A 23,992-nucleotide genomic window follows, 5' to 3' on the forward strand; every position below is an offset into this window, starting at 1 on the left:
CAAACACTTCAGATGCAAGTTTTTTGCTTAGCATTTCATTTACCGTGTTTTATGAATACCCAAGTTTTGATCATTGTCAGTTAGAAATGGAATGCTACTTGGCTTTCAAAAATGGCTATTGAACTCCTGCTTAGGGGCACCTGGCTGGCTCAGTCAGTAGGGCAAGCGACTCTTGATCTCGGGGTTTCGAGTTCGAGCGCCACATTGGGTGTGGAGCCTACTTAAAAAAAATAATTCCTGCTTAGGTTGATTTAACTTTTTGTGAGCACATTAATAACTACGAATAAAACAAACCCATATTCTTTTGTTTTCTAACAAAAATGAGACTTTTAGGTCTATTGAGGAAGGTCCCACCTGCCAACTTTTTAAACTGTTTTCACTATACCCAGCAAACCTCACTGAATATTCTATTTTTATTTATTAAATGTATGAAATTTATTGCCAAATTGGTTTCCATACAACACCCAGTGCTCACCTCACTGAATATTCTAGATGGAACCTGGGCGGCTCAGTTGGTTAAGCATCCGACTTCGGCTCAGGTCATGATCTCATGGTTTGTGAGTTCAAGCCCCACATCAGGCTCTGACAGCTCGGAGTCTCCAGCCTGCTTCAGATTCTGCGTCCCCCTCTCTCTCGGCCCCTCTCCCACTCACACTCTGTCTCACTCTCTCTCAAAAATAAACATTAAAAAAATGTAAAAAAAAAAAAAAGCAGATATTCCTTTTTCTCTACCTTCTAGATTTCTTTCAGTATTTTATTTTTTAATGTTTATTTTTGAGAGAGCGAGCAAGCAAGGGAGGGGCAGAGAGAGAGAGACAAAGAATCTGAAGCAGACCCCAGGCTCTGCACTGTCAGCACAGAACCTGATGTGGGGCTCAAACTCATGAATTGTGAGATCACGACCTGAGCCGAAGTCGGACTCAGCCACCGACTTGACTGAGCCACCCCTTAGTGTGTGTATGTATGTATACACACACACACACACACACACACACACATATACATACATGTTTATTTACTTTTGAGAGAGAGAGACAGAGTGTGAGTGGGTGAGGGGCAGAGAGAGGGAGACAGAATTTGAAGCAGGCTCCAGGTTCCAAGCTGTCAGCAGAGCCGGACAAGGGCCTCAAACTCATGAACCGTGAGATTATGACCTGAGCTGAAGGCAGACGCTCAACCAACTGAACCACCCAGGCACCCCTTAGTATTTTATTTTTTTAAGTTTATTTATATTTATTTTAGGAGAGAGTCCCAAGCATGCTATGCGATGTCAGCACAGAGCCCGACATGGGGCTCCAACTCACAAACTGTGAGATCATGACCTGAGCTGACGCCAAGAGTTGGAAGCTTGATCGACTGAGCCACCCAGGCGCCCCTTTAGTATTTTATAATAAAAACTAAATTAGGAAAATGTCAATATTTTAAGGATGTAAGGTTAGAAAAGTATTTTCAATTATAGTAAATTTTGTGTATCTGTGCTTTGTACTTTGTTGCCTCACTGGGGGGTTAATTTTAGATTTAACAAGGTTTTGGTTTTATCAAGTCAATTGGTTCCTTAATTTCTGCCTTTCTCTTTATTAACTTATATTTGGGTTTAACTTCTTTAGAAAGAGCAGGTTTACATCAAAACAAGGGCATACCTGCAGACAGTATTTAAAACGCATATATTGGGGCACATGTCTGGCTCAGTCTACAGAGCATGCAACACTTGATCCTGGGGTTGTAAGTTCAAGCCCCACGTTGGGAGTGGAGCCTACCAAATAAAAACAAGTTTTCCGAGTAAAAGCAATGTAAAATTTTTGCATGTGTATCAAATGCGGTCTTTGACAAGTTAAAAACTGAGAACACGCCAACAATTATGGTAGTACTTTACATTTTACCCAATTTAATCATTACAACAACCTATTTCCATTCCTATAGATGAAATCTAGGCTCCAAGTTTAAGACTTTCTCAAAGTCACATGTTAGAGGCAGAACGATAAGCCATCAGTAACATAGACCGTTGCACATGGAGGCGAGTGGGTTTCAAAATCTATGGAACGGCTTTTTGACTGTAAAAGGCTGGGAACTCCTCTGAGCTCTTTACACATGGGTCAGTCAAAACACAATTCACCCAGGGCACAAGAGGACAACACGCTATTCTAATTAGCTCAATGCATTAATTGTCCTCAAAAGAATCACTGCTGAGTAGTGAAAGTGAAGACCAGCCTCACGGCAGTCCTACTACAGCTACAGCCAGCAGAGAGCACAGTGGAAACACAGGCAGAGGTTGTTCAGAGGGAGCACTTCCTACTTACTGCATCTGCTGAACTAGTGTATTTCAGAAACTGCACTCCAGCCGTACCTTTTTCTGATTTTTAGAAGATGAGGAGAGTGGCCATCATCCAAATCTCTCTTTCTGTCAAACACTACACGTTTCCCACATTACTGTTTTTAGGGAGGTGTTCCTCAGCACATAAGTGTATAAACTGAGGATGTATTGCATTATATCGTACTGTATTATTTTGACAGTCATGGAGTTGAGAGACAAGATAAAGTACCACAGAAATGTAAGGCACAAAATGACACTTAAATTAGATGGAATTAGAATTCCCAGGCACCCCCACCCCTGCTTTTTTTAAATTTGCAGTAATATCAAACCACCCACTCACAAATTTTCTGGTCTCCCACCACTGGAATCAACTAGGTTTGCTTTGGGGATCATGTAGTTGTTTGTGTTCACTTTGGTGGATACAAGAAAGGGACAAACGAATCACTGGAACAGAAGGGTAACGTTCTGTGCCAGCTGGAAATCCAGCAGGATCATCTGAGCATGTCCCACCTGAACGCTTTGTGGAGGAAAGGGGGACAGCTGTTTTTCGTTTGTTTTCATGGCAAATTCATTTGAAAGAGTGAACAAACCATTATCATAGTAAGTCAAATGTATTACTTAGCTCCTCAGTCTAAGAAATGTTTCTTTTTTTCTAAACACTGTACCCTGAAATAAGTTTACCAATAAACCTGGAAGATTTAGCACATATAGTATAATTCATACGGGGTTTCCTCTTTCCTTTCTTCAAACACCAAATAAAATGCAGGTGAAAGAGATGACACACAATTGGAAGCTGACTTAGAAGTTTATGCTAACCCTAAAAAATCTAAAAAAATTTGTTGGTTAATGTGAATCTATTTAACATAAAACCTGGGTACCGCTTTGCAAATAAAGGAACAATCACATTACCACAAGGTCCCTGGGCAGAAAAAAAAAAGATTGTTAAGAATAATAACCTTTTCAAAACCCACAAGGCAGGTTGGTTGTCTTTTATTTAGCTGTGGTCATGGAGACCATCCCAATTTTCCATAAAATCTTCTCGATACTGCTGCAATATCATGGCATAAAAGATTCAAAGTGCCACTAGACTTAAGGACAAGAGTTTTTTTTGTCATAAACCATGAGGCTAGGTCATGTTTAAATGGGAATATTTGATATGGATGGTCAGATGAGAGATACCAGAATGTCAGACAGCCCATCGACTGCTGTTGCCATGAGATTCAACAGTCAACATCAGTCTGATAAGCTACCCGACAAGGTGGTACAGCCATGGAGATGTCACGACGGTAGGCAAACTAAGTAGACATTCAGGCAGGATTTGATAAAAACAATCAGGCATTTCTGGCCTGTTGCGATTTAAACCCGATTCTACTTTTAACATAATGTCAGAAAAGATTTTCCTAAAGAAAAAAAGTGAAATTGTTTATTTTCCTCCCAGGCAAAACGAAACAACCAAGTTCAACTGGAAACATCCCAAAAGAACATAACACTCACTGAAGAAAGGAAAGAAAATTAGGTTACATTCTAAAAGTAAATTTTTGTCAGAAACAGAGAACATGCTGAGCTAAAACGAACACAGACAGGAGAAAGTGTGGTTTTTTGAAAAAATGAGTTATTTCTCTCTCCAGTGCCCTTTAATTTGTATACTTTCATTTCTCCTGTTTTCACGAACCCCTCGCTATGTCAATCCCTAGGGAGCCATTTCATCAATGTGTAGCAAGCTGCCCCAATTCCAGGTTAACAAGAAAGTGCCTCGGTGGTGGCTCCTACACGTAAATAAACAACGGTTGAAGAAATTATGGTTGTAGGTAGATCTGGCAAAGTCGACCATTAGTTGGAAGTAGCTAAAGGGAAGCAAAAAATCAAAACGCTCAAGAAAACGGACACAATTTTGGAATGATCAAAGATGTCTTTATAAAGTTTGTTCATGACTTCATTCTAAATATACAGAATAAAAAATGGTGTCAGCTCATTCGTGAGACACCAATCAGAATTTTCTTATACTGTCTCAAAATTTAAAGATCAGTTTCCCAAGAGGGTGTGCAATGCATCAAAAGATGGCCTTTTTTTTAAGGTAGGAGAGGAAGGGTTGGGCAGGATTAAATAAATTTTACCATGATAGACATGCAAGACCGTTATCCAATCTAGTATAATTTATACACACTTTAATGACTTAGAAAAACAAAGGAGTCATTTCTGACAAGCCTAAAAGGCTTGACATACTCAACATACTTAGGAACTAGTTTTTGGTGTCCGGAATTCTTTAATTGTACCACGTGGGCCTTCTGAAAGTAACAAAGAAAAGCCCGGTTTCTGTTAAGTTCGCTGCTGAACATCACATTCCACCTGAATAAAACACAAGCTGGATTGAATTGAGGGTGGATACCTTACCTTAACACACAAAGGAAAAGTGTGTCAGTGCAAAATATGGACTAAACTGTTTTCAGAAAACAAAACAAAACAAAACATTTTTTTTTTTTAAATTGATACAGGGTGGAAAAGGGTATTTTCCTTCCTGGTTTGGAGTCCTCCCAATTTAAGGCAGAACTCGTTTCTAATTTCTGCCATTAGAACCTTTTGCTGCTTATTTGGTTTTCTCCTCTGAGTTCAACCGCTGCTGGATTCGTTTGGCATAACTTTGTGCCATGGAGTTAATGATGGACAGGATGAAGTAACACACCATTACAACGACCAACTTCTCAAACATCCAGGACAACCAGTTTTCTCCCTGTAAGAACAAATGCAGAACAACCCACGAGAAATGCTTCGTTAGTTCAGCAGTAAAAAGGGGATCATTTACAATATTTAAGAAAAATGATGAGAATTTGGGGCTTATAAGCTATAAAGTCTAAACAATGAAAATGAGAAGGCCCGTGTCTCTAGATACCCTGAAGTCTATTATTCAGGCCTTCTGACACCCAATTATTAAGATTTCACTTTGTCAGATGTAAAGTCAATGTTGATTCACATAGTTTAGAATGGGTCAGTGTGAGGTCGCCTTTTTTACTACATAATAAAATCTTTGATTCAATTCTGCTCTCTGAAGTCGCCATGTAGATACTTGTGGAGAGCAGTGTCCAGATAGTTACATGTTGTTCCAGCACTGGGAGCAGCTTTTAAAATATGTCATCTATTTCTGAAGTCATGTTTGGTCAACTGAGGGCAGCAAAGGGCCACACAGAGTGTGTAAGGCAGACGGGAGGGGGGGCGGAATTCAACTATGTTTCCTTCAAGTTTCCCATTTCAGGTTACTGCTTACCCATCCTCTTCTAGTCATTTCCCTTTGCCACAGAACTGTTTACAGAAAAGGCAGCCTTAGTTTAAGTTAAAGTTTTTAAGTTCAGCTATGCGAAGAGCCTTTTTTAAAAAAAGAAAAAAGATTATTTTCCCATCTCTTAAACAAGTAGGGCAAAAATGAAGGAGATAGTCAAGTGACCGCCGTTAGTCACATACTTTGTTATGCTATGAAATGCTACAAATTTTAACTTTTTAATCCACTTGGGAAGTAGATTTGGTAATAAATCATTTAAGATCAAGGCAACAACTCATTCTACATAGCACATCATTTGCCATTAGCCTTCCCTTTGTTTTTTTTTTGGAGAAGACAGATACAAACGGAAATTACAGTTCTGATTTAGTCAAAGCCAGTGTCCCAGTAGAGAGTAAACAGAGCCTCCACTTCAGTTACTGAAGACTGACAGACAAACTACTCTATTTGCCTCAAAATGCCAGCGAGTGCTGGGAGTATAATTTCAGCCTGAGACTGGGGGGAGGGGGTGGCAGAAGAGAGGAAAACAGAGCAAAGTCTCACCTGCGGTGTGCCCATCTCACTTCTGTGGTGAAGCTTCTGCCGCTGGGCCTCCAGATATTCCTGAAATGGCTTCTGCAGAGATGGGCCTATGCCGGGGACAGCACTGGAAGCAGGGTACGATAACCCAAGGAAAAAGATACATTTGGGAAGAAAAGCAAGAAAAATGTGAAAGAAAAATCCACTTACCACCTGGACTCAAAAAGCAGGGATTGGACAGAAAGAGGAAAAAAAATACAACAATCAGCACAACTGGCAAAATCCTCTGAACTCTTTTCAGTGGACACATTCATCCTTTAATAACCCCTTCTAGGAGAAAAATCTCTTCCACCAACTCAGGAGAGAAACTAGGAGCTGAGCCCCTTCTGGCACAAGAGTTCATCCTCAGAGTGAGACCAGCTAGGCTGATGCCGCACGCTGTTGTGGCACAAAGAATAAAATGAATGACTTCTGAGAAGTCCCACATTTATCACCACCAGTTCCTGTAAGAACTGGTTTGAACCGATTAATAAGGAAATGACTTATGCTTGTGTCATCCCTAGTTGAAAAAGAAACTGCCCGCCCTCTCTCTGACTTGTCCCATCTTCTCAGAGGGGGGCGGTCCTTTCTCAATCTAAGTCCTTATTAGGACAATCTGTGCGTCATCCTTATCCAAAAAGAATGCATTAGCAAATTTGGGAGGCACCTCCCACTAGTCAGAAGTCAGTGATTAACAAAGGAACAAAGAAGGAACTCTGAACCTTGAATCACTTCGCGGTTTATGGTAGATGGTTTGCACAGAAACTACAGTACATTACTAAACAACTTGTTCTGAAATGACTGGGATAGGGATCTCTGATAAGTTTATGTACTCGGAGGTCCCTCTCACCCAGAATATGTGGAGGCAGTGCTGTTAAACCGGTTTGGCAACCAGCTACCAGGATCCTGTTTTAGAAATGCTTGCAGGCGTTTTTTAAAATGGTAACTTGAGGCAACTTAGAAAATCAAACATCTCTATTTTCTGTACCTTTTATTTTCTCATCTGCCATAACAGGGCTAAAAGGTAGATGAGCTCAGTCTCCTGCGGCCAGCAAAAGCTATGTCAATATGTATTTGCAACAGCACCTAATGTTCCCTCTTATAAGTACTGACTTCACCACCTCTTTTTGAGAACAATTCAGTTACTGCTTTCTGTAATACAAAGCAGAGAAGCAGAGGAAGAGAAATTTTTTGCTACTATATTTACCAGAAGTTAACACATATATAACTTCTGGCTGACACTTCTCTTTGATCCTCTTAAGTATCAACCACCAAGTACTTAATGGAGTCCTTATTTTGTGTCTGACATTGTAATTGGCACTAAGGGAAAACAAAACAACTGCAAGAAATAGCTTGTGCCCACAAGGAACTTAGAATCATTATGGAGATTCAAAACACACGGGCACACACACGTACACACAAACTGATTTGTGAACAACAAAATTTACAAATTAATACTACAATTTTTTGGTATAGAAGATCTATTCCAAAGGAACTGGAGAAAGGAGAGATCAGTGTGGGGTGAAGCTGTCAAAAAGATCCTTTAATAAATATTGAAAGACACGGGGAAGGGCTGAATAGACATAGATAGCAGAGACCATGGCTGTACTGATCAGCACATAAGACCCATATGGACAGACAGGAAAAATGGAGAAGGGCAAAGTCTCTTTCTTAACCTACAGCCTCAGTCTCTCTCTCACTGACTTTTAAGTAGCTTTACATTAAGGGGTAAACCAGAGAAGCTGGGTCTGAGCTGTGTTGCTATTTATCAGTGATGATTCTCACTACAACAGGGCAACAAGAGGACAAACTTTCTCTTTATTTTTTATTTTTCTTAAGTTTTATTTAAGTTATCTCTACATGGGGCTCAAACTCATGACCCTGAAATCAAGAGTCACATGCTCCTCTGACTGAACCAGCCAGAGAGAACTTAACTTCAGAAAATCAATTCTTATTCACTCTTAATAACAAATGCTAGGAGCCTGGGTGGCTCTGGGGGTTTGAGCGTCTGACTCTTGACTTCGGCTCAGATCATGATCCCATGGTTTGTGAGCTGGCAGCTCTGGGATTCTCCGTCTCCCTATCCTTCTACACCTCCTCTGTACTCTCTCTCTCTCAAAAATAAATAAATAAAAATTAAAAAAAAATACCCTATATCGTTGTTTTTAAACTTCCAAGGATAAGCCACAGTCAAGCCATTGTGTTTTTTTTTAAGGTTAAAACACTCCTTTTATTTACAATGGCTGATATAATTGTAAACTAATGTGAACAGCTAGATTATACAAGAAATGCCTTGAAAATTCTCTTTTTGATGTCCTCTAAGAGTTGGATTCCATTATATGTGCCTTGTTCTTTCTTCAGACTTCTAACTTCAGACTAGAGTTTAGCAGAAATAAGGCTTACAGTTTCCCTCAAATAATTCTTGGGCTCCATTCTTGGGCCATTATTGAAAGAGAAAATGAAGAACTAAGACCCACATGTTAGAAAGGTTCTACTTTTTTGTTGCTGTGGTTGAGGGGAATGAGGAAGGGACTGGCAACAGTCATTCTAGACTCTCTTTAAAATAATGTGAAGTTTAAAAATGTTGCCATTGTTAAGTCTATTAAGAGCTACACTCTAGTTGAGAGAGAATATATGTCATTACATTTAGTTTAGTTTATTGCACATTTACATTTAGTGATGTGCAATTTTCAACTATCTTGGGCTAATGCTGAGATAATTTTTTAAGGTGCTATATAGTGTTACATGCTTTGAAGAATTTTTGGTGGGGTGGGAGACGAATCTATTAGTTTCTCATAAGAGACTAGGGAAACAGTTGAAATAGAGAAGTTAAAAGTTTTTATTGCAGGGGTGCCTGGGTGGCTCAGCTAGTTAAGCTTCTGACTTTGGCTCAGGTCATGATCTTGTGGTTTGTGAGTTCAAGCCCCAAGTTAGGTTCTGTGCTGACAGCTCAGAGCCTGGAGCTTGCTTTGGATTCTGTGTCTCCCTCTCTCTGCCCACCCCCGTTTGTGCTCTGTCTCTCAAAAGTGAATAACTGTTAAAAAAAATTTTTTTTAAGTTTTCATTGCAATATATTAACCAATACTATCATGAACAAATGTCACATGCTCTCAATAAATCCGAAAAAAAAAGAACACATAAGTATTAACTATTATATAACTAATTGTCGGATTCTCTTAACCTTGATATACTCATCAAAATTTTAGTTTTATTTTTATTGTTCTAGCTCTACAAACAATGGCTTAGGCCACAGTTGCCTCAGCTTATACAAAGCACATTACACTAGAGTTCCCTTAATTAACATCAAAGCTATTTTAGTAATGGACTACATAAAAATTGAAAGTGCAGTTGTCACTCTTTTTAAATATATATATTTCATTAATATTTCTGTACAGCTGTCAATCTTAACTTGCATTTAAAGCAAACTATAATACCAGCCCATGACCTCATCCCTCAAGTCATTTTCAAGCAGCAGACAGAAGAGTCCATTCTGACATTTAAGATTAATTTAAGGTACACATATGGGGGGTGGGGGGGTGAAGAATAACTTGAATTCCAGTTCAGTGGTTTTTTACAGTTGGCTTAGGAAATAGCTTAAATGCCATTCTCTGAAAGCCATTAAATTCAAAGTACCCTATGCACCTGGCCAAGGAGTCATCTCAACCTGTAGTGAATGCGTGAAGTCCTCCATCTGCCATTAGGTCTGATGAAGTTCAAAGTATTATAGTTTCGTGATATAAAAGGATATAAAGTAGGAGGAGAACAAACACAAAATGATTTTTCAGTCAACTCTTGGATTTAAATATGTTTAAACTACCCTTGTAAACACTTTCTCTAAGTAAGAAAGCCTTAAAAAACCCTAAAAAACAAAAACAGAAAAAACAACAACAAAAAAGATCTCATCTGCTTTTCCTTGCTGTAGACCTTCAACATGGTGGGGAGAAAAAGCTTTGTGGATAGTAATTATCTTGATATTTATTTTCTTGGCATACACAAACATGTTTCAGATAATATCTCATTAGAAAACAAATTTCCAAAAAAGTAATGGCAATTTTTGAATTTCTGTTATTGATTTTAATAAAGAAAAAAAAAACTGTCAGAAAATGCAAAATGAGAAAAACAAAGAGAAAACAAAGGAGAAAAAATAAAGAAAAAGAAAAAAAAAAAACCCTACGTTAAGTCCAAACCCACCCAAAGCTTGAAAAGTGGTTTCACAGGAACAGTATTTTACCAGGCTTACATACCTTAGGAGGTATGTAACAAGACAAACTTCTTTGTAAAATTCTGTTAAGGGCCCTGACCAATATGCAAACAACTATTTTTCTGCAGTTTTTAATACATTATGTGACTCTGCTTCTGAAAATCATTTTTCTGAAAATAAATCTATATTTTAAACTCTCCCCATATTGACTTATTATAAATAAAGGTCTGCATTATTCTCTGTACCCACAAAAAGCCAGAAAATCTTCCAGAGGAAGCATCACAATTGGTAGAGGCTGGAGAGAGAGTGGGTGGTATGATTATTTGTCACAGTGTTTAAATTTTCATTTTGTTGGTTATTCCTGGGCACACAACCCATCCCAAAACTTTATCGGTCATTATTATTCCTGTTTCCAAGGAATTCCTTTTAAATTGTGTAACTCTCAAACAAAATGGTTCAACAGATATAAAAAACACATCATTAAAACTTTCAATCTCTTCTCCATCATAGAGATGGTCATCAAACTAACAAATGTTATTAGAAGACCTGAAATTTTCCTGTTCACGATTCTGGTTGGATTTTTCCAGCCAGGTGTATGTTTTGTTACTATGTGCCACCATAAAGCTGGGGCACAGTGTTTAATAACAGAAATAACATGAACTTAAAAAACATTGATTTGTCTTGTTGTTTAGACCTACTTACACAGGGCTGCCTCATATAAAGGTTAAGCAGTTAAAATGCCTAGGGAAATTAAGTAGGTATGATTAAGTAAATGTTTTATTTAATATAGGCTCTGCTCCTTTCTTAATCACTTTTTTGAGGATCTTAGCACTGATGTGATCATGGAAGTTACACTGGCTTTCCTGAAAATATATTGTCTGACATCAGTTCTTAGTAAAGGCTACAGAGTAAGAAGCCTTTAACTTTCTTAGAAAAAATTATAGGCAAAATGTATTTTCTACCTTTCTTTCACTAGTTGTGCTGTACTCTGAGGCTAATTTATTTAACATCCCTCTGATGATTAATCATAACATCTAAATAACATTCTCAGGGTGTGATTAGTCAAACCTCTGAAAGCTTATAAATGGCAGAAAAATGTTTTTAGAATAAAATTCAGGTCAAGGACAATATTAAAGAAAGGAAAAGTGAGGGTTTAATCAATTCTACTGCTGTTATAATTCAGAATCATAGTAGAGATTTTTTTGAAGTAAACTAATGATGCCCACTACTTTTTGAGCATAAAAAGTGGCTTTTGAGGCCGAGAAGCTTAGACCAATGGTTTGTAAACATTTTGAATATACGTATATATTACTTGTACAAAGAGTAAAATACACAAATACAAATTAAAAAGGATAAGATAAAGCTAAAATTAAAAAAATTCTTAACTTTAAGTATGATGGCATTTGTGTTATCATTAGTGAATATTTATTTCAAGGCGTATTACATACTTGTCCTTTATTAAAGTAGTAATTTCTAAATTTGTTGGCTGACTTCTATAGACATATACTAGTAAGATGTCAATGCTGCAACTTTTTTTACTGTTTCTTGTGACTGCATTATTAGTACTATCTTCCTTCTGTTTCTTTATAGGAAACTTTTAAAGCTACTTGCCTGTTTTGTGAAGGTTAATTTAATTAAAACTAGGAATTATAAATCTGATTAATGGGGCACAGAAAAACACAATATACAGCAACAGGCCCAATGTGAACCCCTTCTGTATCATGGAACTCCCACTGTTTCCTTAGCCTATTTTTGTATTCCATGAGATGTGATTTTCTGACCTGTGGACTGAGGGAGTGCCAATCAGATTATTGGTAAACTATATGCTCCACGTGTGTATAGTCATATAAAGTTTATATGTATGTGCTACCATAATGTTATATATGTAACAAAAATACACAAAAAAAGAAAATAACAAAGATGAAAATAAATACAAATAGAAGTTCTGAAAAAAATGAGTTCTATTATTTTAGTCCCATTCTGATGGTGGAGACCACTGGTTTAGACCATGAAGCTAAACTTCAAGCGGTATAAATATTATACCTTATTCCCAAGAAGGTATAGTTAGCAGAGCAATTCAGTGCAGGACTGTTTGGTAATATATCAGAAAGAAAAGAAGCTATTTCTGTAAAGACACAGACTGGATGTCTCTTTTTTGCTGACTTCTAATGGGTCATTTATAAAGAGTGCTATTAAGAATCTGGAGAGTCAAACCTCAAGAAACTGAAATTCTGTGCCCTTGGTTAAATTTTAATTATACTTCAAATGAGTATCAGGGGTCTTCAGACTGATTTTCTTGATTGAGTGAGGATCACTGTATGTAAATCAATAAATCGGATTTATCCTCTGACTCCAGAGAATTCCTCTATCAACTGAGAATTGGCCCAGAAGCACAGGAGTAGAGAGTCTTATTATTAAATGGAAAATGGTCTCCTGCAGACTCAAGCCAACCGGTGGTTCTGCTGAAGAGACTGAATTTTACAATGAAGGTACTGGTAGGATATATTTTCAGAGATAAAATAAAAACTCCTTCCCATTCCACTGCCCATTTACATGCTTATCTTGTCTTCTATATATAAGAGGCAATGACAGCATGGTAGAAGTTCAGTAAGAAGATGGATTAACAATTCCCTTTCTTCTTTAAAAAAAAAAAAATTTTTTTTTTCTTTAAAGTAAACTCTACTCCCAATGTGGGCTCAAACTCACAACTCCAAGATCAAGAGCTGCATGCTCTACCCACTAAGCTAGCCAGACATGCTCCACACCCCCAGCAATTCCCTTTCTTGATAAGTTTTATAAATAATTTTCTGTTTCCAGAAGTGTGCAGATTTTAACCAAACACTATAGAGTTAAATCCACCCTCCCCCCCACCCCCGCCCCCACCCTCCGCAGTGATCTAAACAGGCTTAACGGTTAGTATTTTAATGAGTTGTCATTTCCTGTCTGATAAAGATTCTCACAGTATTTAACCACCAGTTTCCCTGTGGCCCAACCAATACTAGAGCTCTATTCATAGTGACTCAGAATGGATCTCAGACTCCAGGCCTGATTCAACAATGACAGATTGCTCCAAATGAAATGGTCATAAGGTAGACTGCTCTGAAGAAGGAAGGAAGGGGGAGTGTAGTTTATCATGCAATCTTTCTGAAGAAGTCAAAGGCCATCATGATGACTCCCATTAATATTTATAGCTTTCCAGTCCACAGATATTAGAGAAAGAAAAAAAAAAAAAAAAAAAGAGAGAGAGAGAGAGAGAGAGAAACAAAATGATACCTAATTAACCCAGGAATATGACAAGTAAATGAACTGATGTTAATTGCAAATCAACTTATATTTAACCCAGTAAAAGTGGGATCCTGTAATTCTGTATGACTGGAATGAAAGGGTTATTAATTTCCCCGTGTAATTGAATAGGGAACCTGAATCTTTGAAGCTAATATTACAAGAAAAAAATGTTAACTGATGTATTCTACTTGCTTTTGGATCTGAAATGTGGCAGCCCTAACCCAAACCAAATTCCTTTATATCTCAGGACCTTGGAAGAGTACCCCAACATAAAATAAAGTTGGAATGAAAACTACACTACACTAAACAATCTAGGGTTTTCTCAGATACAAAAGTTTGGGTTGATAATCTCTGGCACTGTCTAAAATTCGTTGTGATTCAACCTCAGGATCTGGAATTAAAACATCTTGAATTTCATTCACATCTGTGTCCCTTTCAAATGATTTAAACCTCTTTTGTACTCAAGTTAATCCACTGTGTGTTCAGCAGTATTATAAACACATGACACCATCGGTTTCTTAGTGGCTGTGTAGAAGGAAGACTACTGCATTATCCAGAAACATCAGGTGTATTGTTACTACTGGCTTACAGCACATTTCCATCACAGACGTTTTCAAAAAAAAAAAAAAAAAAAAATAATAATAATCTGCAAGTGTCCTTGCTTTTGAACATTTGGAATTGTTTTCTATCAGTCAGAATGGAGGTAAAACCTCCTTATAATTAGTAGCTACTCTTTGGATTATGCTATCATTAAAGGGACACTTTTGAAAACAAAACCTGAGCAGTAGGAGCTAAGTGGGCATTTATGTTAATGAATGAACCCAGAACTAAACGAGCAGTTTATAAGAACCAAGTAAAAATGATTGGCTGCCAAAACAAAATCCTGTAAAAAAAATCAACTGATTTCAGTTCTAGAAAATGGTACACCGATGGCAGCTTTACACAGAGACAAATTTGTGTCTGGCTTGAAGACCCATTGAATTCTAAGGATGAAATCACCAACAGGGACCCATAGACCCAAAGATCAAGAATAAAGGAGAGTTTGCAGAATTTTAAATTGAAGGTGGGATGGCATAAAAACTTACTGAGTTTGGTCATTCAAAGTGGCAGGAAGGTGTGTGGAGAAAAAAATGACAGTTACTGACTGGAATTCAACCTCAACTAAGAACAATCTAGTTATTCCAACATTAGTTAGGAAGAGAATCACAAAACGCAGTAGATAATGAAGAAGAAAAAAGTCATGATCTCTGTCCTTAATGAACTTAATCTAGAAGGGTGATGAGAGAGGAAAAAAATGCATTTAAACCTACAGTACAAAAACCAGTAGGTTTCTCCCTCAAAGTAACATCTGCAGTAACTAATTACAGCTGTATAAGGTGAATGCAAGTGTGAACAAGGAGTGGAAAGAAAAAATTCACATTGACTCCCTATCAAATTCACACAGTAGCTATTTGAAACTGGCACTGTAGTCCAAACCTCCAACTTCAAATAGACTACCTCAATGCTTTCTACAGCACTCCCTCAATATTTCTCTTTCTACCTCAAAAGATCTTAGAATCTTTAGTTTTGAAGGAAGCAGTGGTTAAAGAAAATAATCCACTTAGGCTTTTGATCTTGTCTCCTGGATCCTATCTCCATCTCTTGCATTTACATGAATTTAACTTCTCTGTGTTTCAGTTTCCCTATCTACACAGTGATAGTACCTTACAGGTTTTGTTATGCATATTCAGTAAAAATGTATGTAAAGCATCTGGCAAAGCAGGTTCTTAGTAAATGCTAATTTCCAACCCACATCCTTCCCGTTTTTCATTTCTTCTATCTTCCATCTCTAGCTTTTTTACTAGAGTCTTTCCTTCAGTCTCAAAATACTGTTCTAATAATGAATGAACAAATGCATTCATGATTAGAAATGAATGAATGGATTCATTCAGTTTACACAACACTTAAAATGTGTCAGGTGTGACCCTGATCTGCTTTTTCCTTGAATCAACAATTCCATGTAATACAATTTAATTCAGTTTTAGTTTACATCATTCTACAGAAATGCTCTAATTATGGCCAGCAGTAAGTTCCTAATGCAATGACAACTTCTCATACAGTCTAACTTCAGAGTTCCTGCTTTATCTTTTAGCTATGATGCCTCCCAATATCCATAACAAAAATATAGAAGATTTAAGTGTTAAAAGAGAAGATAACAAACTACAGGAAGAGGACATGAACATTTTCCACCCTAACTGCAGATTATGTTAAAGTCAGTGTGTACAAAGGAGTCTCAGCAGCTGCAATGTTAAAACTTAATGTATCCTTTTTTAGTTAATACAAATATTTGTATTTTACACTTCTGCAACCGTTTCTAATTATTTTATAGTGATCAAAGGCAAAGAGAATCAACTACATTAACCATTTTATATTTTAAAATGAAAATAGATTTTTCTTTCTGTAGAAGAAAAAGTCCAGGCCAACATAGCTCACTCTGACCACTTGTCATAGGATAAGGAACAAGAAACATCCTTAAGACTCAAGCACTTAATTACTCACTGGTTAAAATGATCCCTCTCTTGCCACAGGCAAATCCGACTCTGAGGTCAAACATCAAGTTAACTCAGAAATAGGCAGCAAAGAGCATGGAACATTCTGTGTCTGGTAAAAAGTCCCTGCTCCAGCCAACCCCCTCCCCCAAGTCCAATGATTTGAGTTATGGAAACTTTCCTGTGTGGTAAAACTAGGGACTTTGTCTTCCAATAAGACCCTGGCAACCTGACAATAAGCCAATGTTCTGCATATGGTTTGTTACGAGTCATATGCTTAATGTTATTTTCTGGGAATTCTCATCTTCTACTTGGTGAGAATACTGGAACATGTCATTTTAATAACGATTTTAATGTTAGACTTGGTCATGCTCTTATGCCCAGGTCTCTCTCATTTGGAGAAAGTCTAAAATTAAATAAAAATTAATTTTAAATCTTATTAAAAAAAAAAAAGACTGAAACAAATGTAATGCCTTTGAAGCTCTGAAGTTCCCTCTTTCTTTGGTTCCATCCCTTGACTTATTTCACACTAAGATACCAAACAGTGAAAAACTCTATTACATGCCTATTCTTTTTTTTTTCAGAACCTTTCTCTGTCCTCCTGCCAAACATATCATAAACCAAAAGGCTTTCTCTCAAGGCAATTATCTGTATTCTAACATCTCTCAGAATATAAAACTGATTCATTACATATGTTAAGATTTCCATATATAACTAGACTAACCCTTTGATTTAAGAAAATATAATAGAGATACCTTTCCCTAAACTTAATGACATTAGCAATTACTTCCCAGAACTGTTTAAGAAATAAATCTACTAATTATTATTTCTAGTTGAAGGAAGGAAACTATTTACTGTTAAAATTGCAGTAAATTTTGAAGGTAGGGCTTACCTTCTCTCTGGAACCTTAGGACTGTCATACAATGACATACTGTACTAAAAAACAAGGGTATAGTTAAGGTATCATATTTAGCTGGGCCACTCCCTAGTTACATTAAGAGTACCAGCCCTTTGGAAAGGAATATATCCTTCAGTAATCAGTATAGCATTCAAATCTGTGTAAAATTAATACTAAACCACACTACCAGAGATGTAATGGTCAATAATAACTCAATGCTGGAGGTGGGGTAAAGTGAGGGGTTGGGGTGGCATTAGTGAGCAGTTTAGCCTGGTAGGCCACAGGCATACCTGTGGTAAGAATTTGCCCAAATATGGCCCTAGACAAAATTAAGTTATCTTATCAAAACTAAGTTATCAAAACTGAGGGTTATCTTGCTTATGTCCAATTTCTCTCTTATTCACCTTTTCCCTCTTCTGTGTTTTCCCTTTCACCATACTCTCAGGCTCTTTACTATGTGCTCACCTTTCCTGCACTAAGAAATGCTCATAAAGCATTGTTCGAAAAAATAAAAAACACGGAAACATTTCAAATGTTCATCAATGGTAAGTGGATAAATAATTACCCAATGGAATAACATATAGCAACCAAAATGAATTATATTCAGCAACACAGAATAACATTAGCAACATAAAAGAAATCTGAAACAATTACATATAGTATGATACCCCCCTTTATTTTGAGAGAGAGCACAAGTGGGGGAGGCACAGAAAGAGGGAGAGAGAGAATCCCAAGCAGGCTCTGCACCATCAGCGCAGAGCCTAATGCAGGGCTTGAACTCACGAACCACGAGACCATGACCTGAGCCAAAGTCAGACACTCAACTGAGCCATATAGGCGCCCTTAGTATGACACTCTTTTTATGAAAACAAAAACAAAACAAAAAACTAAAGCACAAATTATATAAATGAGTTATTTAGAACAACTCTGACCTCATTTCCTTATCAATAAGAGGAAAAAAATACCCACCATACAAGGCTACAATTAGAAGTAAACAGTAATAATAATTGTAGGTAAAGTGCTCACTATGTTCAAAAAATAGTATACTTGGGGTGCCTGGTTAGCTCAGTCAGAAAAGTATGTGCCTCTTGGTTTTGGGGTCATGAGTTCGAGCCACACGCTGGGTGTAGAGATTACTTAAATAAATAAACTTAAATAATATCTTCAAGAATTATTTGTACAATCTTTGATGAAGAACTTCATCCTGGTTAAAGGCCAAGAATTAGGCCTTCCTTCAATCCTTCCTGGGAGTAAACAAAATAGTCACTTAGCATTCTACCTTTCTATCCAGTCAACAGAAACTGGAAAAAACAGAGACTGAAGACACAGGCAACAAAAAAATCTAGATGAAAGGCACTATTTATTTATTTATTGCTGGTGATTTTTTAAATTTATTATTATTATTATTATTTTTTAACGTTTATTTTTGAGCGAGAGAGAGAGAGCAAGCAGGGGAGGGCTAGAGAGAGGGGGACAGAGGATCCAAAGCGGGCTCTGTGCTGACAGCAGACTGCCTGATGTGGCTCTCAAACTCATTAACCAGATCATGACCTAAGCCTAAGTCAGACGCTTAACTGACTGAGCCACCCAGGCGCCCCACTGGTGACTTTTTAAAAATTGTTTATTTATTTTTGAGAGAGAGAGAGAGCGAGCAAGAAAGTGAGGAGCAGAGAGAGAGGAAGACAGAGGATCTGAAGCTGACTCTCCTCTGACAGCAGAGAACCTGTTGAGGGCTTGAACTCATGATCCAGATCATGACCTGAGCTGAGATCGAGTCAGATGTTTAATTGACCGAGCCACTTGGGCTCCCTGAGATGGAAAGCATTTTAAAAATTCACATGCCTTGGAATGTTAAACCACGGATAGAAGTACGTTTCTACTAAACTGGGCATTTCACATTTGATTGGAAGTTGGAAAGGTTGTCAGTGGCCTCCTGAACTGGAGAAGAAATACTACCAGTTAAATAACTAGTCTGGGGCAGACTTCATATTCAAATCTCAATTTATTTTGTTCAAAGGCAGCACACTCTTTTCATGTTCCACTCCCTAGCTCTCCTTTACTCTTGGGGTTCATTTTTCATTCCTTCTTGTCTCAGTATCTCATCATTTTAAATTTGAATTGTTGCTGGCTTTTTTTTTCTCTTGTCTTTTGATTTTTCCCTCTACCACAGCAACTCACCACTCCCTTAATTATGGGTACTTAGTTTTAAATATCCTTCAAAAGCCCGTATTCCAAACTTTACTAGTTTAGTTTGATGATTTGCTAAACCATTTACAGTTTAACAGTTTAAAGAGGGATACCAAACAATCAAAGGATAATGTTATTACAGGTAGTATTTTCAGATCAACTCAACAAGGGGTCTAGGGAGTCAATTTAACTGTTCTTTCCTTTTCTAAAACAAACTACCAAACTATTATATATGTAATAATAAATTTACACCTACCAAAATTCATTATCCTTGTTTAACTTCATTTTCAGTCTAGGTTTGGTGAGTCTGTTTATTATCATTTAGACACTTGTATTTAAAAGCACTTCCTACTTCAAACTGTAGGAAAACAGATCATGTCAAGCTCAATTGGAGGATTTGATTAAAAGATGTTATTCTTGGAGCACCTGGTGGCTCAGTCAGTTGAGCGTCCTACTCTCGGTTTCGGCTCAGGTCATGATCTCACGGTTTTTGAGTTCGAGCCCCATATTGGGCTCTGTGCTGACAGTGCAGAGCCTGCTTGGGATTCTCTCTCTGTCCCTACCCCATTCATGCACTCTTTCTCTCTCTCTTTCTCTCTCAAAAATAAATAAACTGTAAAAAAAACTTTAGAAAGATAATGTTATTCCTGACAAATATGAGAAAAACAAACAACCAAAAAAAGAAAAACAAAAAACCAAACACCTATTGGCAGCTGGTAATACAGAATTATTATCTGCCAAGTCTGGTTATTTATGCCATTTAATATATTATCTAGAAAAGAAGTTAATGAGGTAATCCCTGTAGACAGCACTGGGGAAAAGAGGATACCAGGATGTTCCAGTATCCATGTCCTGAAAACAATTTTAAAAGTATGATACCACCCATTTAATTCAATTAAAACTGGATTCCAGCAGGTCTTGAATATCTTAGAATACCTTTATGCAAAACCACCTTTTAAAAAAAAAGTTTATTTATTTTGAGAGAGAAAAAGAGAACATGTGCACGTGTGCACACATTCACACACATGATTGGGAGAGGGGCAGAGAGAGAGAAAATCCCAAGCAGGCTCTGTGCTACCAGCATAGAACCCAGTGCAGGGCTTGGTCTCACAAACTGTGAAATCATGACCTGAGCTGAAATCAAGAGTTTGATGCTTAACTGACTGAGCCACCGAGGCACCCCATATGCAAAACCATCTTTAAGAAGAATCACTGAATAAAAAAAAAAAAAAAGTTTATTTATTTTTGAGAGAGAGCGAGTGGGAAGGGGCAAAGAGAGAGGGAACAGAGGATCCAAAGTGGGCTCTGTGCTGACGGCAGAGACTGATGAGGGGCTCAAACTCATAAACCAGGAGACCGTAACCTGGGCTGAAGTTGGACACCTAACTGACTGAGTCACCCAGGCACCCCAGGAATCACTGGATTTTCTGTGAAGGGCTGTGCTAGATGAGCTAGTAAAGGGAAGAAAGTACTGATTTTGAAAACCGTAAGAATTCCACTTTTGATTTGTTGGCCTATTATTATAAAGACTCTTATTTCTATTTACTGTGTATAAGTAATACAACTTTTTAGAAACTCCAAAGGCTGGGGAAACACTCTGGGCTATGAAATGATATGCGGATTTTTATGGGCCAGATCTTTATTTGGATACCATGTGTTCATTTATCCACTAGATAGTTATCAAGCACCTGCTATGTGTCAATCAAGATGCCAGGTGCTGTAGACACAATAGTGAACGAAGGCATGCCCTCTGCCAGTAAGAAGCATACATGTTAGTGGCAGAAAGACAATAATCATATACCCTCAAACATAAATGGAAAAACACAACTGTCAGTGCATGTAGAACAGGCGTCTCTAGAAAAGAGGATATCTGATTTAGTCAGGGAAGGCATTTTGTTAATGTAATAGTTGAAATTTAAAGGACACTGTCTAGGCCACTGGTTCTCCATGGGGTTAGTGGTGGTTGTGGAGGTATACATGCATTGGGACATTCGATAATGTCTACAGACATTTTTTAAAAATTATTTTCAATGTTTATTTATTTTTGAGAGAGAGAAAGAGAGAGAGAGGGATGACCAGAGAGAGAGGGAGACACAGAATCTGAAGCAGGCTCCAGGCTCTGAGCTGTCAACACAGAGCCCGATGAGGGGCTCAAACTCACAAACTGTGAGATCATGACCTGAGCTGAAGTCAGCCGCTTAACCAACTAAGCCACCCAGGTGCCCTGACATTTTTAACATCATGACTGGGAGAGACTATTAGCATCTAGTGAGTAGAGGACAGGATGCAGTCAAATACCTTACAATGCACAGGACAGTCGCCCACAACAAAGAATTACCTGGCCTAAAATGTCAACAATGCAAAGGTTAAGAAGCCCTGAACTAGGCAAAGGGAAAAGCAGAAGCAAGTAAAGACCATTCATGGGAGACTCAACAAGAGAAAATTATAGAGGATACATCATACAAGGTTCATGATCATGTTCCTGATCACGTTCAGGAATTTTAGCTTTATTTTAAGAATGAAGGTAAAAACAAGTAAAAGTTTTAAAAAAGATGAGGAGCTGGGGGTAAGGGCGGTGGTGGTAATGTGCTCAGATTAATATTTTTAAAAGGTTACTAACTGCAGTGTAGAGAACAGATTAGAAGGGAACATAATTTGATGTGAGTAGGGAAGACAGGTAGTTAACTAATCTTTTTATTTACTTATTTACTTTTTCTTTTTAATTTTCAACGTTTATTTATTTATTTTGAGGGAGAGAGAGAGAGCGAGCGAGCGAGCACAATGGGGAAGGGACAGAAAGAAGGAGACAGAATTCCAAGTAGGTTCTGTGCCATCAGTGCACAGCCCGACATGGGGCTCAAACTCATGAACCTGTGAGATCAGGACCTGAACCGAGATCAAGAGTCAGATGCTTAACTGACTGCGCCACCCAAGCACCCCACTAATCTTTTTAGAAACTCCAAAGACTGGGGAAACAGAAGGTGGTAGTGGTGGGTAAGTTGTTGAAAAACTTCCTTCTATAAATGTTCAGCATGGGAACAGAAGAAGGGAAGGATGTAGAGTGCTACATGCACAGTCATTCCTATAATGTGTGGGTTTTTGTAGTAGTCAGCTGTGTGTCCTTCATAATTCTTGAGGTGGAACAATAAACTCTAAGAACAGATGAAATGCCTTCTTTGTATTTAAAAAATAAGGGACAAGAATATTTCTTCTTTCTTTTTGAATGTTATGTATGGTGACTTGTAAACCAATTCATCTGTAAGGATCCAGGCAACAAAAAACTGGAGTAATTAAATTTTAATGTATAAACTATAATCCACATTTGTGATCAGAAGCTTAGGAAGTAATAAAACCAATAACTGGCCCTACGGAGTATATTCTCAAGAATATGTTTTTCCTCAATTATTATATTAAAACCACAATAGAAAATATTAAAAACTATTTTGTTACAAAATATCTATAGAAGAGAATAAATATAATATACAAGGTATGGTTTAAAGAATAATAAAATGAATACTTATAAACTTACCTCCAAATGGCAATTTTTTAAATAGCAAAATTGTCATAAATGTTTTGTTTTACAAATGGCTTTTAAGATAAAGATTCATGTTAAAACTACATAAAGGGAAAAAAACACAAAAAAAGCCAAAAAACGACATCAAGTGTACTTTCTACCACTGGGCAGTTAAACTTTTTTTTTTTTTTAAGATTTTATTTTTAAGTAATCTCTATACCCAACATGGGGCTCAAACTCACAACCCTGAGATCAAGAGTCACGTGCTCCATGGACTGAGCCAGCCAGGAGACCTTGGGCAGTTAAAGTATTAAATGAAAACCTCATACCTGTAAACACTGAATTAAAAAAATATATATAAAAAGTTCAATTTGCTATCTGACAGTATTCCTATTCCAGTTAATAATCTGATTAACCAGATAAAATGAGTCTGTCTTTATTTTTATCAAAGTCAACTCCATGAATTTGTGACATTATCATTTAAAGCATAAGTTAAAACTTACTTGTATAAACACAAAAATAAAAGCTTTGGATAGGCTAGGCTTTTTTTTTTTAAATGGCCGGATTTTTCTCTAGTGAAGTAATAGGTTCATAACTGACCTATTTTGTAATATTAAATCATCTTATCATGCCTTCTTTAATGAAATATTAATATTTTATGTAAGATTTATATTTAAATTAAAGGCAACTGTGTATCTGGCATCCAATTTTGGCTAAAAATCACAGCACTGTACTAAAGCACCATTAAACTGTAATAATACACACATGTCTTTTATATAAAGAGAATTTCTTATTTCTTTGGAGGAGCAACGGTCTCAAACTCCAAAGCTTCTTTTATTCTTATTTTTAAACTTTATTATTTTTTTCCAAAGCTTCTTTTAAATCAAGAATTATATGACTTTAAAATTAAAATTAAATTAAAAATTTAAAATTAAATAAGGGTTATCTGAACTTCATCTTTCTCAGCTGTAGAGCAAGAAAGTCTTCAATTTAATAACAGGGCAAAAGATTTTTCCTTCTCAAAAGATAAAAAAATATGCATTAGAAAAATTATGTTTCAATAAAATCTTTTATAAATTTTCTTCTGTTCAGTGATATTAATATTAGTCCACAAAGAATTACTTACCCGATGAAAGCCACCATCTGCTCCACTATGTGTTTGCTGAATGTTATTATAACGAAGATTTTCTGTAAAGAAAATGCCAGTTAAAATATGTTACCCCAAAAAAACCCCACTATAAA

At 37.1% G+C, this 23,992-nt stretch overlaps 1 protein-coding gene across 3 annotated transcripts in view; it reads right to left on the minus strand.

The window, feature by feature from the left end:
• Positions 1 to 1,856: 1,856 nt before the first annotated feature.
• VMP1 (vacuole membrane protein 1) overlaps positions 1,857 to 23,992 on the minus strand; it is a 127,547-nt gene continuing 105,411 nt past the window's right edge. For all 3 annotated transcript variants that reach the window (XM_045044813.1, XM_045044811.1, XM_045044812.1), the window contains 3 exons: positions 23,877 to 23,938; positions 6,123 to 6,225; positions 1,857 to 5,039 (listed from right to left, as the gene is read on the minus strand). In XM_045044813.1, coding sequence (XP_044900748.1) covers positions 4,896 to 5,039; positions 6,123 to 6,225; positions 23,877 to 23,938 — 309 coding nt within the window. In that variant the 3' untranslated portion in view covers positions 1,857 to 4,895. The remainder of the gene's footprint in view (positions 5,040 to 6,122; positions 6,226 to 23,876; positions 23,939 to 23,992) is intronic.

The sequence above is a fragment of the Felis catus genome, chromosome E1 (genome assembly GCF_018350175.1).
Source record: "Felis catus isolate Fca126 chromosome E1, F.catus_Fca126_mat1.0, whole genome shotgun sequence".
Classification (NCBI taxonomy): domain Eukaryota; kingdom Metazoa; phylum Chordata; class Mammalia; order Carnivora; family Felidae; genus Felis; species Felis catus.